Below are 16934 nucleotides of genomic sequence, written 5' to 3'. Positions count from 1 at the left end.
GACGTGGGTTGGCAGCTTCAATATTGTGGCCATAATATCAACCAATACCTTGCATACATTGTTATGTTTTTGGTGCACTGTACATTTTTCCAGGGTGCGCCTGGGCCCTAGATGGCTCTGTACACTGTGGCCTCTGTTCACACAGGATGCATCATGGTTAGCCCGCTATATTTATGGCGTCATTAATAGGCTTTTCACCATATACTTTGCAGTCCTGTGTGAACATGCCACATACAGACTATTTTTTTGCATGGGTGCTCCAAGCAGCCAATTCCTGATTGTAGGTTGGCTGCATCGGTATTATTTGCACCTGTGTTGTTTGCTATCTTTACTTGGGCCTGGTGCACCCTGGGTAGTGCAATTGTTGGAGGCCTTGAACAGGTAAGCATGCCTGTGTTCTGGTGTTTTTTTTGAGTTTAGTGGAGGTTTTCCTCCAATGGTGTTTTTTTTATCACTGCACACATACAATGGAAGGAGTATGCTTCAAGCGAATATTTATTGACGGTGGTAAGTGTAGCGACAGCTAGAAGTTTCGGCCAGAAATCAGCCTTTATCACATAGTCGCTGGAAAATAAAATATAATGTATACAATCAGGACCAAGTATGTACAATATATTTACAAATATTTACAAAAGGCATATCCAAGGATGCATATGTAATACAGTATGTATTAATACCATAGGCACACGTGTAATTCCTAGAGGCATCAAACAAAAGAACAGGTTGCTGGCGGCAGAAAAAAAATATTTTTAAGAAAAATATTTAAGGTAATCTGACAACAGTATACCCCTTTAAGTGAGGGATCACCGGGTAAGTAGTGTCACTGCTATGCAATATTTCATAAAGCGCAATGTGTCCTATGGGAAAGGATAGCATAGTTAGGTAGGATTCATAGTCACCAAAAATAATATTGAGTAGTATAAATCAGAGGATGGTTCAGGGTAAAATATTGAGGCAACGCAAATGAGGGGAAAAAATAAAGTGTGTCAGTTGAAAAGCCGACAAAAATTGTTGAATGACAAAGAGTAGTGATGACTTAAAATACCAGTGTGGCAGGCAGTCCAGTGTATATCCCAGGTTGCCAGGAAGCCGATGTCCTGACCGTTTTGCCCAAGCTGAATAAAACAAAGTAATCTTAGTGAATATGCGCAATCCCAGGAGATAAGGGGGCGATGGTATAGGGGATGTACTTACGATCACTGGTGACGCAGTGTATCTTGCAGGCACAGCCGTGTCAGAGCAGTGTGTGAGCGCTGTGAGAAGCGTGGCACCTATATCCGAGCGCTGCCCGGTCATATGACCGGAAGTGACATGGGACATTCCCCAGTCAGGATCCAAGCCCATACATCACTATTGACACCTTGGGTCTGAGAAATCCAAGTAGCTTTATACCCCCCAAAACTAACTATGCAGTTGAGACCTTTGCTGACTTATTGGACAGGGATATTAAACAGACAATTCATGATCAACGCTTGGGTTTACTCCCTATCCGCCATAATTTCACCTCTTCAGAGAAACAAACTATCATCCTTCAGGGTATGTGCACACGTCCGGATTTCTTGCAGAAATTTCCTGAAGAAAACCGGAAATTTTCTGCAAGAATTCCGCGGTTTTTTTCCGTTTTTTTTTCGCGTTTTTTTAGCATTCTGCAAGCGTAATTAGCTTGCAGAATGGTAAAGTTTTCCAAGCGATCTGTAGCATCGCTTGGAAAACTGACTGACAGGTTGGTCACACTTGTCAAACATAGCGTTTGACAAGTGTGACCATCTTTTTACTATAGATGCTGCCTATGCAGCATCTATAGTAAAAGATAGAATGTATAAAAATAATAAAAAAAATGGTTATACTCACCTGCAGGCGTCCGTTCCTATAGATGCCGGTGTGGTTCAGGACCTTCCATGACGTCGCGGTCACATGACCGGTCTCGACCAATCACAAGACCGTGACGTCATCGCAGGTCCTTCACAGCACACCAGCTATAGAAACCGAAGCGGCAGCATGCAGCGGAGAGGCGGGAAGACATCGAAGGTGAGTATAGGACTATTTTTTATTTTAATTATTTTTTTTTGGACCAATTATATGGTGCCCAGTCCGTGGAGGAGAGTCTCCTGGGTACCAACCGCACATAATCTGCTTACTTCCCGCATGGTGTGCACAGCCCCGTGCGGGAAGTAAGCAGATCAATGGGCTCCTAGGTGTGCGGAATCCCCTGCAATTCCGCATTTTAATGAACATGTTGCTTTTTTTTCCGCGATGCGATTTTTTCGCGGAAAAAAAGGCTACATTTGCACAAAAAATATAGTTCTTACCGATAACGGTATTTCTCTAAGCCCATGACGGCACCACGGAGAGAGGGGATCCGCCCACCAAGGACAGGAAACCTACAGATAAAAAGGCGGTACCACTCTCCCGCATCAGTTGTTTACATAGAAAATAATGGGAGACTACGAAAACTTGTTAGTTTTAACATTACTTAGCATTATCAAGATACCGCGTGACCTAATATCAAATAATCTATGACACTAAGTTGATGTGTACACCCATGCGTGAAGGGAGGGAATGTATGGGTGCCGTCATGGGCTCAGAGAAATACCGTTATCGGTAAGAACTATATTTTTCTCTGTCGCCCATGACGGCACCACGGAGAGATTTAATAGATTGTACATTCAGGGAGGGACCACCGCTTCCAGAACCCTTTTACCGAAGGTAAGGTCCGAAGAGGAGATAAGGTCCAGTCTATAGTGCCTATAGAATGTGGAAGGTGATGACCAAGTAGCAGCTCTACATATCTGGTCTATAGAAGCTCCGGCCTTCTCCGCCCAAGAGGCTGCTACTGCTCTCGTTGAGTGAGCCTTGACGTCGCCTGGAGTGGACACTCCACTTGCCGAGTATGACAGGCTGATGGCGTCCGTAATCCATCTCGCCAGAGTGGCTTTGGAGGCTTTTTTCCCTTTTCGGGGACCCTGGAAACACACAAAAAGAGAGGCATCCTCCCTACTCTGTCTGGTGGCTTCTAAGTATTGTAAGAGGCATCTTTTGACATCTAATGTATGTAATCTTTGTTCCTCCTCATTTTTAGGGTTGGGACAGAAGGAGGGGAGCGATATCTCCTGAGATCTGTGAAACCTGGAAGCCACCTTCGGGAGGTATGCTGGATCTATCTTTAAAATGACCCTATCTTCTAAGAACTGTGTGTAAGGGGGGGTTAGCTGAAAGTGCCTGCATGTCACTAACCCTGCGGGCAGATGTGAGGGCAACCAACAGGGAAGTTTTGAGAGATAGGAATTTTAATGAGATTTCATCTAACGGTTCGAAGGGAGGTTTAGTCAGGGCTTTCAGGACCAAATTTAAATCCCATTGGGGAATGACCCTTACTGGAAAAGGTCTTGATCTCCCAGCTGCTCTGATAAACCTAGAAACCCATCTATTTGAAGCTAGATCAAAATTGAATAGGGCTCCCAAAGCTGCCACATGCACTTTTAGGGTGCTCGTGGCTAAACCAATCTCCAACCCCTTTTGCAAAAACTCTAATATGGATTTAAGGGGGATTTCTTCCCCTATTTTCGCACCTGATGATGAAAGGAATTTTTTCCATACCTTCCCATACTGTTTTGTTGTGACCGGTTTTCTACTTTGTAAGATAGTTGAGATTAGCCCCGGAGAGAACCCTCTGCCTTCTAATAGCTTCCTCTCAAAAGCCAAGCTGTCAAGTGTAAGCTCTTGATTTGTGGATGATGGACCGGGCCCTGGGATAGTAGGTTTGGGAAGTCTGGTAACACCCATGGGTCGGATATTGACATTTTCCTCATCCAAGAGAACCAAGGCCTCTTCGGCCAGAACGGGGCTATTAAGATCACAAGAGCCCCGTCCTCCCAAATCTTCCTCAGCACTGCCGGAATCAGAGCAAGAGGAGGAAAAGCATAAGCCAGCTGATGTCGCCAAGGGATCAGGAAAGCGTCCACAATTACTGGGTTCCCCAGGGGAGCTATGGAGCAAAAGGAGTTTACTTTTTTGTTTAAGTGGTTTGCGACTTTTTTATGGGCTTTCTCCACTCTTTTTTAATTAGTGCCGAGATCGCCCGGAAGCGCCATTGCCTCCTGCTACTCACCGCAGGCGCCCGCGCCCGACCCAGCGCCGGCGCCGAAGCGCCCCTGCCGGCGCCTGCACAGATGTGCCCCCACCGGCGCCTGCGCAGCTCCAGAGCTCACCGAGCTATCGTGAGACTTCCTCATTGAGGTCTCAGACACTGTAGGGCCAAGATGGCGCCCGTCACATTGGAGCAGCCCGACGGGCTCGGCTCTGCACGCCGGGAGGCGATGCAGTGTGCAGGCTGATGCTTTTTCAGGGAGGGCTGCCACTCCTCCCGCAACCACAGAGGGACCCCCCTGGATGTTGCGCTGCTGCATCTTACCCGGGAGGTGACCGCGTACACCATGTCACCTCCCCGCACACCCTAGAGGCCCACTAGCCCCAGCGGTGGCGCTTCGGGTGACCACACCAGCCGAGGCAGAGGGACCCCAGCTGCCTGAGTCGGACTGATTGGCCCCGGAATCCCACGTCGATTCTTCATCTGGTAAGTCCGTAGGTCTCCCATCAAGGACAGGAAACCAACTGATGCGGGAGAGTGGTACCGCCTTTTTATCTGTAGGTTTCCTGTCCTTGGTGGGCGGATCCCCTCTCTCCGTGGTGCCGTCATGGGCGACAGAGAAAAATGCGGAATACACTGAAAATAATGGGAGGCATATGTTAGCGTTTTTTTCGCGTTTTTATCACGTTTTTATAGCGAAAAAACGCGAAAAATACTGAACGTGTGCACATGGCCTAAAGGACAACACAAATATTATTATATAATCTGCGGACAATGGAGGGGCCATCGTTGTCATAAAAAAAGCCAATATGTGACAGAAGTTAGGAGACAACTCAAGGATACCAACACATACAAGAAAATTCAATCTGACCCTACATTCACCATACGCAGGAAAATTGACAACATTCTCAATAAACATATACAACTTAACACGAGAGAGAGAGAGAGAGAGAGAGAGAGAGAGAGAGAGAGAGAGAGAGAGAGAGAGAGAGAGAGAGAGAGAGAGAGAGAGAGAGAGAGAGAGAGAGAGAGAGAGAGAGAGAATAAAAAAAATAATTTCATTGACATACATTGGGTTTCGTGTTCTGGGTCCGGAACCCGACTTTACAGTAGAATCGGCCGATTCCATACGATCCGACATCCGAGAAGGTCGGGTTTCACAAAACCCACCTCGATCCTAAAAAAGCTAAGGTCGCTCAACCCTAATCACCATCCCTATTTTGTTCACATCTTGTTTAAAACTTCCCCAAGATCCCTGGGTGAGATGTTCCAGGTAGCGAAGATTCCTCCTAGAGCCAACTTTGATTATAGGCACCTACAACATTTTTATTCAATAATAATAATAAAAAAAACTTCAGAGAGCCCACTGATTTTGAAAAAAAAATGTCTGTCATAATCCCCCCCCTTCCCACTCCATCTCTTTGCTCTATGCTTATCTTGTGGCTATGATATCTAAAAACAGACCATAATTATTGGTCTGCATGGAAAGAGGAATTGGGAAAGTCCTTTGATGACCAACATTGGGCTAAGTGTTTCCAATTGGCTCATAAGTGTTTAGTTAATAATTTTGTTGCAAAAGTGGTACCCTGAGGTATCAAACAGATGTTGGAGATGAGGGGGATGGGAAGAGGACGATTCTACACATTTGGTGGCGTTAACCCCTAATTAAAAACTTGTAGACTCAGGTAGTCCTAATTATTAAGACTATGACTGATTCTTAAATTCCTAACGTGCCATAGGCTATTTTCCCTTTTATGCTTCCTACTAGCATCAACAGATATAATAGATCCCTGATAAGCCATCTCATACAGGTTGCTAAAAACTTCATTCCTCGCCAATGGAAAAGTAACTCTCCCCTCACCCTGAGGGAGGGGTTCTCCGAGATATCCCCTCACACAGAATGCAATACTTCATTGTCCAGTCCCTACATAGTGTAGACAGATATTGAGTGACATGGAGCGATTGGGTTGAATTCCAGGAATCAGATGCTTATCGTTTTAAAACTAGTTGATTTATGTAGACTAGCGAAGATGCTCGAATAACACGTTATCCAAGCACATTCGCTCATCACTAATTGTCAATCTATTCCTTGGATAGTATCCCTGTTATACCGACTTTGCTTCACATTGGTCTGCTCTCCCCGGACTGAGATACTACTATAAAATATTCAATTATGTTGTACAATATAATGTTGTTGTCAATGTAATCTTTTCTAATGCATCCTTTTAAAAAACATTTATTGTCCCCACCTCCTTCTGTATATATCTGCTAACAGGTTTTCTATTTTGCCGACACTATACTGAGTACACGGAAACATTGCAGGTATACATCAGAGCATACTCCTAAAATATAACTCTGACATAAACCAAAATAAAATATGAAGAAAGTCTTACAGATCCATATTTGGACTATACAAAAGCAAGAATAGATTGGTTTGGGTTCACAATCAAACGAATGCATGGCACTTTGAGGTTTGGCGAATAAATAAGATCCCAATATAATTTTTACAAATCTACTCAAAATGAATCACCCTAATCAAAGTGTTATATTTTAGTAAAAAGCAAGAGGTCAGACATCTTTATTACATACAACAAAGCACCATATCTTCTGTAGCTTTCAGTAAATCATGGCAATATAATTTCTTGTCCATGATTTCTGAAACTGCTCTGGGTTCATACACTTTTTCCATATGCCTCTAATATAAGAGCCATACAAAAAATTATTCACGACATGGCATCACATGCCATATTATAAAAGTATAGCCCACTAAAAACATAGCCTCCATGTGAGCATACATTGCCTTGTGCATGGGCTCTTATATTGGACCTTACATCTGTCAAATTAGCACAGTCTGACACTGCTTGTTTTGTGTGACCCTGCATTAAACAAAAGCAATTCGCATTTTTTTGATTATTTTATAAAAAAATATTTATAATTAAATATATCTTACCAAAACTGCCAGGATATGTGAATAACTTTTGAGGTGGTTTGAAACATCCAACATTTGTTCACAACATAAAACACATTTAGCTAATCGAATGCCACCTGGATGTTCATATCTGCGTATATATTCTACGCCTACAAAAAGTGAAAACATTGTTATTGCAGCAATTCTGCATCTTTTCACAACATTTTTCTAAATCTGAACCTGTTAAAAATGTATCAAGAACTGCATATGACCACATCTACAAGGACATGTACAGCAGAATCTATCTATAAGTCAAATCACATTGTATCAAACCCCAGTAGTCCAAATTCAGACATCTATGTGTTGTGGTCCATGATCACAGAACGGATGAGAGTCTCGTGATCTGAACTGAAGAGCCTCATACACATATACTGTATGGAGCTGTCAAGTTCAGGTCAGGAAGCACACTTCCTTTTTTGTCTCTTTTGGTACCTGCCAGGGGTGGCCACTGTTTACATAAATTTTTATACTGCGACTAGAATCATTTCTGTGCCAAATATGCAAAAACCCAGATAGTAACTCCTTCAGCCGCCAAGCTTGTTTTCATCTTCGTGACCAAGTCAAATTTTACAATTCTGACCAGTGTCACTTTATGAGCTTATAGCTCAACTGAACCCACTGATTCTGAGACTTTTTCATGACGTATTGTACTTCATTATCGCGGTAAAAATTGCTGTGATAAGACTTATTATGGAAAAAAAACAGCAATTTGGAAATTTAGAAAATGTAGCAAATTTTAATCTTTTATTTTAATGCACTTAAATCTAAAGAGATAGGTCACACAAAATAGTTAATAAATAACATTTCCCACATGTCTACTTTACATCAGCACGAATACACAAACATTTTTTTGTAGGAAGTTATAAGGATTAAAAGAAGACCAGCGAATTCTCATTTTTCCATATGATAGAAAATACCCCAAAGTGACAACATTCTAAAAACTACACCCTTAAAGGTGCGCAAAACCACATTCAAGAAGTTTATTACCCCTTCAGGTGCTTCACAGAAACTGAAGCAATGTGGGGGGGGGAAAAAAATAAACATTTAACTTTCTCAAAAATTTTCCTTTAGACCCAATTTTTTTTTTATTTTCACACGGCTAACAGGAGAAAATGGACCACAGAATTTGTTGTGCAATTTCTCCTGAGCACGCCAATATCCCATAATGGACGAAAACTACTGTTTGGGCGCACAGCAGGGCTCGGAAGGGAAGAAGTGAGGTTTTGGAATGAAGGCTCTGATTGAATGGTTTGCGGGCATCATGTCGCATTTGGAGAGCCCATATTGTGCACAAGCATTGGAAACTGCCTACAAGGGGCCCCATTTTGGAACTGATCTAGTGTTTCCTGGTATGTAACTTTTATAATGTAGTGGCATACGTAAGTTGTGTAGTGTGCATCAGGTGGCATACATGAGTTGTGCAAATCAGAAATTATTGATAAGTGGTGTCCTTGCATATTCCCCTTCTATAACACAGTCAGCACTTCTTTTGCGACTGCAACAACCCTGCCGGCATCACTGCATGGCCTCCCATTTCCCACCTGCCTTACACACCAACTTACTCACTACTCTGGGCCATGCTGTGAGTTTTGTCTCCTGCCGATTCCATGCTGTGTGCCTCATGTCTCCTGCCTACTCTGTGCATGCTTCCTGGCTGTGTGCATAGGGGGGCAGCGCTGGCAATTCCTGATTCACATTGAGACCGTGTGCATCTTTCTAAGGTGTCCCCTGCCAATTGCCAAGAGGCCTCAAATACTTAAGGCATTCCCACCCTTGGAGGATGCCTGAGCAACTATTTCCCTCAGTTAGTGTCTTGCTACAGAGATGCCAGATCCTGTCCTGTCTCAACCACCCAGTGGGGCTTTGTACCCTGGCCTGAACCTGTGTCTCTTTTTTAGCCACCCAGTGGGGCTTGGTACCCTGGTCAGAATCCATGTCTCTGTGTCTTGGCCCGACCCTAATCCTGTCTGTACTCTGGTCTATACCTGTTCCTTCCTTGTCTGTTTGCCTTGCCCTCTTGTGCTGTGCATACCATTGTGTCTATTCCTTCCTGCTCTGCTCGCCCCAACCTGTGGCTCTGCGCCTCTCTGCTCTGCTCACCGCAACCTGTGGTTCTGTGCCTTCCTGCTCTGCTCGCCGCAAACCCACGGCTCTGCTCTGTTCAGCTGTGGCACCGGCCTGCTAGCGTCTCAGCCATGCCTGCCTGTGTTCCGTCAACCAGTGGTGTGGAGTGGCACCTGCCACACAAGCCTGGCATCACCATCACACGCTCCAGTGAACACCAAGGTAGCTGCTTAGTTACGCTCCTTCCAGGGTAGTCTGGTTTGTGCCACAGTGGGGCCACACCCCCACGCTCGCGCCAACCAGTCAGGGAGCGAGCGTTACAGCGCCCTTCCTTTCTTTGTGGTTTGAAGGACCTCCCCAAGGATATGTTGGTCTGGTACGATAGGAGTACCTTCAGTTCCAGAAGTACTGGGGTTCGCTCCTTTCTGATCTCTGGCCTGCATGTCGTGATAGCATGTTGTACATTGCCATCTGTATGATGTGCACAGCCAGCTTCTTATACCCCACCTTAGTTTTTCTCATGGCACTGTACGACTGGAGGACTTGATCAGAGATCAACTCCCCTCCATGTTTTTATTGTACCCAATACTGTCTGGTTTGGTAACCTGTGTTGAAGTACCTCTTATAGCGGTGGGGGTACTGCCATCACCATGTATGGTGGTCAACAAAAGGACATCCCTCTTGTCCTTGTACTTAACCTCCAGCATGTTGTCACTACATTGTGCTCTGCTCTAACCCTTTCTGAGCAGCTGCTCAATTAGCATCTTAAGGAAGCCTCTCTGATTTTTGTGGACAGCAGCGCATGCTGCGGTAGCTCGCACAGAAAGCGATTTGAAGAGTGGGATGATGGTATAAAAGATATCTACGTAGAAGTGATAACCTTGATCCAGCAGTGGGTGTACCAAATCCCACTCAAATTTCCTGCTCACTCGCAGGAAAAGGGGACATTCAGGGGGGTTTAGTCCAGGTGTCTTTCCCTTGATAAACTCTAAACTTGTGAGTATACTCTGAAGTACTCTTGCACAGCTTATAGAATTGAATTTCGCACCTGGTCCTCTTACTGGGCAGGTATTACCGAAATTTGAGCATCCCCTTGAAATGTATTAGGGACTTATCCATGGAGATGTCCTTTTGGAGAATATACACCTCACTAAACTTGTTGCTGAAGTGAAGTGACCAATGACCGGCCGAACTTTGAAAAGTAGGTCAAAGTTGGGGTCATCTCAGGGAGCACATTGTGAGTTATCATTGTAATGCAAACATTTTTTGGATTGCCTCAAATTGTTTAAGGGTCATAGCCTTGTGGAACACTGGAGAGTTGTATAAAACCTCAACATTCCAAAAATTAACGAAGTTCTGACTTCTTCACTGACGCCATGTGAAGGACCAGTCCCCAAAATGTCACCATTTCTACTGCGTCTACAGAGGTCAAGTTGGAAATTATGAATTGAGGTTTTGTGCCATAAATTGCTGGGCGTACCAATTTGTTTGGGACACAATGAGGTTTACAAAATCCTCAGCAAAAAAAAAGACTTTGAAAAAGTCTATTTCTGTGAGGCAGGTGGTGTCAAATTTGATTACCAATTGCACCACAAAATCATGAATCAGTGGCTCAATCTTCGGGGTGAGGTACATACAAGAACAGTATTGGTGAGCGGTGGTTCAGTATGAATTTAAAAGGAGGAAAAATAAGGAAGGCGGGCTCCTCTCCCTCAACTATCAGTGTTTGAAGCAATGCCACCTCTGCTGAATACTGCGATTGGGACAAGTGGGACATTTTTTCGCATATGTTGTGTTTGCGTGTGTACAAGTGTGTGCTTGTAAAATGTTTTTTATTTAGATGAGAGAAAAAAAGGAAAGAATATAGAAAGAAAAAGATAAGAATATAACAATTTGGTAAATTAAAAAACAAAGTTACTGAACGGATATCAGATAAAAAAATTACAGAGCACCCGCAACCATCTTACTATCTTACATTAACTCTGACAATAGTCAGTAAAAAAAATATTGTAGTAGTTGCCAATTACTACAGTGTATTTTTACTGTCCCTAATTAGTCCTTTCAGTTTTTTTTATTCTTTATTCACACCCAAAAAAAAAAAAAAAAAAAGCAACAACCAGAGGCCGGTCACTTATAGCATTAGCGATCAGCGCTCAACGGCAGGCGGACACATGCATGGATGTAATTCCTTTTTTTTGCACTGACACTAAACCTAATTAAATGCAGTACAAAGTCTTAACGAATCTAAATTATTTATTTTGATTCTTTTATCATACACACAGAAAAAAAAACAAAAAACAACAACCAGAGGCCGATCACTGGTGTGCCTCGGTGATCAGCGATCAATGGCTATAGGATGCATGCACAGATGTGGTACAAAAAGAGGATAAAGATAGACAGAAAAAAAATGTCCTTGCCATAAGCGAATACAGACGCTAATCAGTGATGAATGTCTGATCAACAGTTCGGCGGTTTTAGGACGCACACACGATGTGGTGCGAAGGGTTGAACGGTGGGGGAGAAATGGACATGGACAAAAAACAAAGTTGTGGAAAACAGTGAGCATGAGTGGGGATCAGTGGTTTGTGTCACTAATCAACACTTGGTGGCTGCAGTACGCAAGAAAAAAAAAACTGCCAAAAAAGGAGTGATTAAGTACTGATCAGCGCTCAGCAGAAGAAGTGGTGAGATAAAAAGGGGGAAAGATCAGGAACGGGTCAGAAAAGAATCAGGAATGTCTTCCTTCTTCAGCAGCAATAGTAACAATGGCAGTGATGACACAGGCTTGAAAAACATGACTGCCATTTCAAAGTCTGCAGCTTGAATAATGAAGTACAGGGCAGTCACTGTGGGGTCAGATCACATATGTGCACTTGTACCAATCACAGCTGGCCCTGGTGATGCCATGGTTGCTAGGCTCCAGCCTATGACCTTTGCTCTGACAGCACCAATCATCAGCTGGACAACGTCGTTAAGGTGTTAAATAATTACCATGTAAGCAATACTCTTTGGTTTTGATCATAAAAAATATTTAACAAGACTCATATTTCTGGAAATGTATAGTGAAATAAAAAACAAAACAAAAAATAAACAACAGAATATCCAGGGGAGCGGTGGCAAGATAATAGGAATAAAAACTGCCAACTTTGACACCTATATATTAAAGTACTTCATGAATTACTACTCTTTTTCTGAATAAGTACCGTATAAAGATGAAAAAAAATGTAAAGAAATAATATATATATATATATATATATATATCTCGGGAGACGAGATCTGAATCTGAGCAGCGGCCATTTTCCCGGAGACAGCTCCATTGCTGCTATGCGGTGGCCTCCGGGAAAATGGCCGCTGGGGGCGGCGCATGCTCAGATTCAGATCTCTGAATCTGAGCAGCGGCCATGTTCCCGGAGGCCACTGCATTGCACCGATGGAGTTGCCGGCAGGGCCTCCGGGCTTTAAGGAGATACCGGAGGAGCCCCGACTGCCTGAAGATAAGCCGCCGCCGCCACCCAGCAGCACAGAGGCCCCACACTGAAGAAGAGGAGCCGCCGCCCCACAGCACAGCCGCCGCCGCTCCCAGCAGAGACCCCACGCTGCAGTGATACAATGAGGTAATGGGGGATACTCACTTTCCTGTGAGACGCCCCCTCGTCGTCATCAGGCCCACTCCCCCCCACCCACCATATACACCCGGCAAGGCGATACCCGGCGTATAAGACGACCCCCGACTTTTAAGAAGATTTTCAGGGGTTAAAAAGTCGTCTTATACGCCGGAAAATACGGTATATATATATATATATATATATATATATATATATATATATATATATATATATATAGTCTGTTTGTCTGTAACCGAAATCCCGCATCGCTGATTGGTCGCGCCCGGCCGGCCTCGACCAATCAGCGTTCATAAATAAACTACATACATATACTAGAAAGAGAATAACATGGAGGAAAGTGTGTGAGGGAGAGAATAACATGGAGGACAGTGTGTGAGGGAGAGAATAACATGGAGGACAGTGTGTGAAAGAGAGAATAACATGGAGGACAGTGTGTGAGGGAGAGAACAACAACTTGGAGGACAGTGTGTGAGGGAGAGAACAACAACTTGGAGGACAGTGTGTGAGGGAGAGAATAACATGGAGGACAGTGTGTGAGGGAGAGAATAACATGGAGGACAGTGTGTGAGGGAGAGAACAACATGGAGGACAGTGTGTGAGGGAGAGAATAAAAATTTTTCCCCGTTTTTAAGTTTATCATATGGTAAAATAAATGGTGTCTTTGAAAATTATAAGTCATCCTGTAGAAAACAAGCTGTCATACAGTGATAGGTGACTAATAAAGTTTTGACTCTTAAAATAAAGACAGGAGAAATACAATGGCAGTGTGTCCAATGGGTTAAAACATTAATGTAAGCACTAATGTTTATATGAATACTAGATGGTGGCCCGATTCTAACACATCGGGCATCTACTATGTAATCTTTTAATTCTGTCTGTTTGTCTGTAATGGAAATCCCACGTCGCTGATTGGTTTCGCCAGCTGCCCGCGACCAATCAGCGACAGGTGCAGTCCGGCCGCGAATTGGGACAGGATTTGAACCATGCTTCGCTGATTGGTCGTAGCCGGCCGAGCGCGACCAATCAGCGATATTGACTCGAGATTTAAACCCAGCTGCGCTGATAATGTATATATTTTACCCAGAAAATCCTTTGTATTTATTGCATTATTCATAAATCTTCATAAATAAACTACATGCATATTCTAGAACAGGTGTCAAACTGCATTCATCGAGGGCTGCCAACAGGTCATGTTTTCAGGATTTCCTTAGCATTCCACAAGGTGCTGGAATCATTCTGTGCAGGTGATTAAATTATCACCTGTGCAATACAAGGAAATCCTGAAAACATGACCTGTTGGCGGCCCTCGAGGAATGCAGTTTGACACCTCTGTTCTAGAATACCCGATGGGTTAGAATCGGGCCACCATATAGTAAAAGATATATAAGCTGTGACAGAGTCACTGGCAGGGTGGTTGAAGGGAGATATGCATCACTGCGCTTAATGGCATCAGTGATATGAAACTAGAGCATTTTTCTCCAGCAGACTACGTTTTGTGAGGGTTAAGTTGCATAAAAGGGCTGAAAGTCCACTTTATCTCCCTTGGCAGACTTGCCAGGACCTGCGTGAGGTCATGATCATGTGATCAATTACATGATGGGAAAACACAGGCTTTGGTTTAAATAACCAAGCTCTGCAGGCAGGCTGTGCTCGGCTTGCCTGGAGAGGAGTCTTCAGAGGCTTTGTGGCTCGTCAAGCACATACAACCTGTGCTGCTCCAGAGCAGGGTGCCGCCCGCACCATATGGACTGTGTTGCAGCATTATTGTTTTCCTTTTGTGGTTTTGTTCCGGTTGTAGCCATAAAGGCCGAGTTTTTGTTCCCATGGGTTGGTTTATGCTGCCTGATAATAAACCAACAAGGACTTAAAGAGATGTTGTTCCCATTTTTTCTACTTCTCTGTGCCGCCACGTGAGCGAACTGCAACAAGTGGTGTTTCGAATGTGGGCATCGTTCCAGGAACGCCAGTGGCGGTCATGGTCAAAACCGCATGTCCTGGGTAAAGGAGGCCACAAACCAGCGGACGGAGTCAGGCTAAATGAAGGACCTCATCAAGCATCTGGTGAGCGCACAGCAGCAACAACAGCTAGCCCACCAGGAGACGAGTAAGTTGCTCAACCAGAAACAGCAGCAGCATCAGGACCAATTCAGACAGCAGCAGATTGAGTTGCTTGCCAAGGCAGTTTGGGGAAGGCCGGAAACCCAGCCCAGAAGTCCAGGTGACGACACGCATGTCCGGAAGGCGGTAAGACGAGCAGTGCAGAAAATGACACCGGGGGATGATGCAGAGGCATTTCTGACTGTTTTTGATTGGGTAGCGAAGCGAGAGACTGCGGCCAGACCAGTGGGCAGAGGTGCTGGCCCCTATCTAACCGTCGAGACACAGAAGGCTTATTATGACCTGGCCTTGAAAGATGCCCGGGAATGTGAAACTGAAAACTGAGACACTCGCTCACTCAGGGGTGACTATGTTTGTTCGGGCACAAAGGGTTTATCATTGGGCGTATTGCAGTCATAAGCTACCTGGCTTCCAAATGTTCGACTTACTCCACCTGGTGCCGAAATGGTTACAGCCGGAGTCCTCCACCCCAGCCCAGATTGTGGAGCGGGTTGTAATGGGCAGGTTTATCCATTCCCTTCCTAGGTCAGTACAGACATGGGTGGACCCGGGGATCCTCGGAATGCGGATGACCTGGTCGGCCTAGTAGAGAGATACCAGGTGGTCGAGAGGTGCCTAAAGAAGCCAGGGGGTAGTGCATCCCCATACTGGAGTATCCAGTGGGAGCCAGAGTCCCAAAAGAGGGGAAGAGCCACCACTAGGGGAGGTCCGAGGTTCCAAAATCCTGTTAAAGGGGTGCAAAAGACTGCTGGTAAGGACTTGATCTGTTGGCGCTGCCATGGTCCAGGACACGTCGCTGTCCATTGTCTTGTCTTCTGAGCAGAGGGACCGCAGTCTAGGCCGGTGCTGCTCATACTTCGCTTACACCGCTTGCAGAGCGGACCATCAGCCCAGCGATGGGCCTCAGTCATGTCCTGTGACCATACATGGGGAGCTGGAAACAGGACTGTTGGACTCGGGGAGTTTGGTGACCCTGATAAGGTCTACACTTCCCAACCAGCTGATTCAGGGAAGCATGTGTGTGTTCGAAGTATCCATGGCGATGCCAAGGACTACCTCGTTGCCAGTGCCTGTACAAAAGCTAACTGTGGCACTGAGTCCCATGAGGTCAGGGTTTGTGAAAAACTTGCTACACCCCGGTCAGGACTTCAGCATGTTTTGGGACTTGTGGGGGAAGGCTGACAAATGACTCAGACAGAGGCCAGTCCAACCCTGCTCAATCCCCATCACAGCCCGAGGTGGAGGAGTTCCCCTTATGTGTAATGGCGAGTTACGAGGATGAGGTTCCTGATCTGGGGGTTTCTGGGGAAAAATTTGGTTCCGCTCAGATGTGGGATATTACCTTAAAAAATGCATTTGAAAATGTATCTGTAATTGATGGGGTTGCTCAAGAGCTGGGGGCTGACACCAGATCCCCACATTTCACCGTGAATGGCGAGTTACTATATCGGGTGACCACACTGATGGGAGGGGAAATAGTGGAGCAGCTTTTGGTTCCAGGTCCATACCGGGGGAGAGCGTTAGACATGGCCCATTCACATGTTTTGGGGGGACATCTGGGGATTGAGAAAACACAGGAGTGAATAATGCAGAGGTTTTATTGGCAACCTACCAGATAACCGCTCCCTCTACTCATTTCCGAAGTCCCCTCGCTCTGTTGCCGGTGACAGAGGTCCCATTTGAGAGGATTGACATGGATCTAGTGCGGCTTCTAGTTAAAACTTCATGAGGGCACCAATACACCTTAGTGATCATGGACTATGCAACCCAGTACCCCGAAGCCGTGGCCAAAAGTATAGCCAGGGAACTTGTTCATATTTTTGCACGGGCGGGTCTACCGAAAGAGATCTTGACTGAGCAAGGTGATGAGGGAATTGTGCAAGGTACTTCAGATTGTCCAGCTGCGAACCTCAGTATACCATCCGCAGACAGACGGCCTAGTGGCGCGTTTCAATAAGACCTTTAAGGCAACGCTCAAGAAGGTCGTTGAGAAGGATGGTCGAGATTGGAACCATTTGCTTACATTCCTACTATTCTCAATCAGAGAAGTGCTACAAGCCTCTACTGGCCA

The 16934-nt window shown here is 45.0% G+C and overlaps 1 protein-coding gene across 8 annotated transcripts in view; it reads right to left on the bottom strand.

Moving 5' to 3' along the window:
- The window catches only part of LOC143782318 (uncharacterized), a 356201-nt gene that overhangs the window by 239641 nt on the left and 99626 nt on the right, over positions 1-16934 (bottom strand). For 5 of the 8 annotated variants that reach the window (XM_077269673.1, XM_077269669.1, XM_077269670.1 and 2 more), the window contains one exon: positions 7038-7165. The exons of the other annotated variants lie outside the window; for them this stretch is intronic. In XM_077269673.1, coding sequence (XP_077125788.1) covers positions 7038-7165 — 128 coding nt within the window. The remainder of the gene's footprint in view (positions 1-7037; positions 7166-16934) is intronic. 8 annotated transcript variants of the gene reach the window in all.

This window comes from Ranitomeya variabilis, chromosome 6 (assembly GCF_051348905.1).
Source record: "Ranitomeya variabilis isolate aRanVar5 chromosome 6, aRanVar5.hap1, whole genome shotgun sequence".
Lineage (NCBI taxonomy): Eukaryota > Metazoa > Chordata > Amphibia > Anura > Dendrobatidae > Ranitomeya > Ranitomeya variabilis.
The sequence above is the reverse complement of the archived record's forward strand: the minus strand, read 5'-3'. Positions and strand labels throughout refer to the sequence as shown.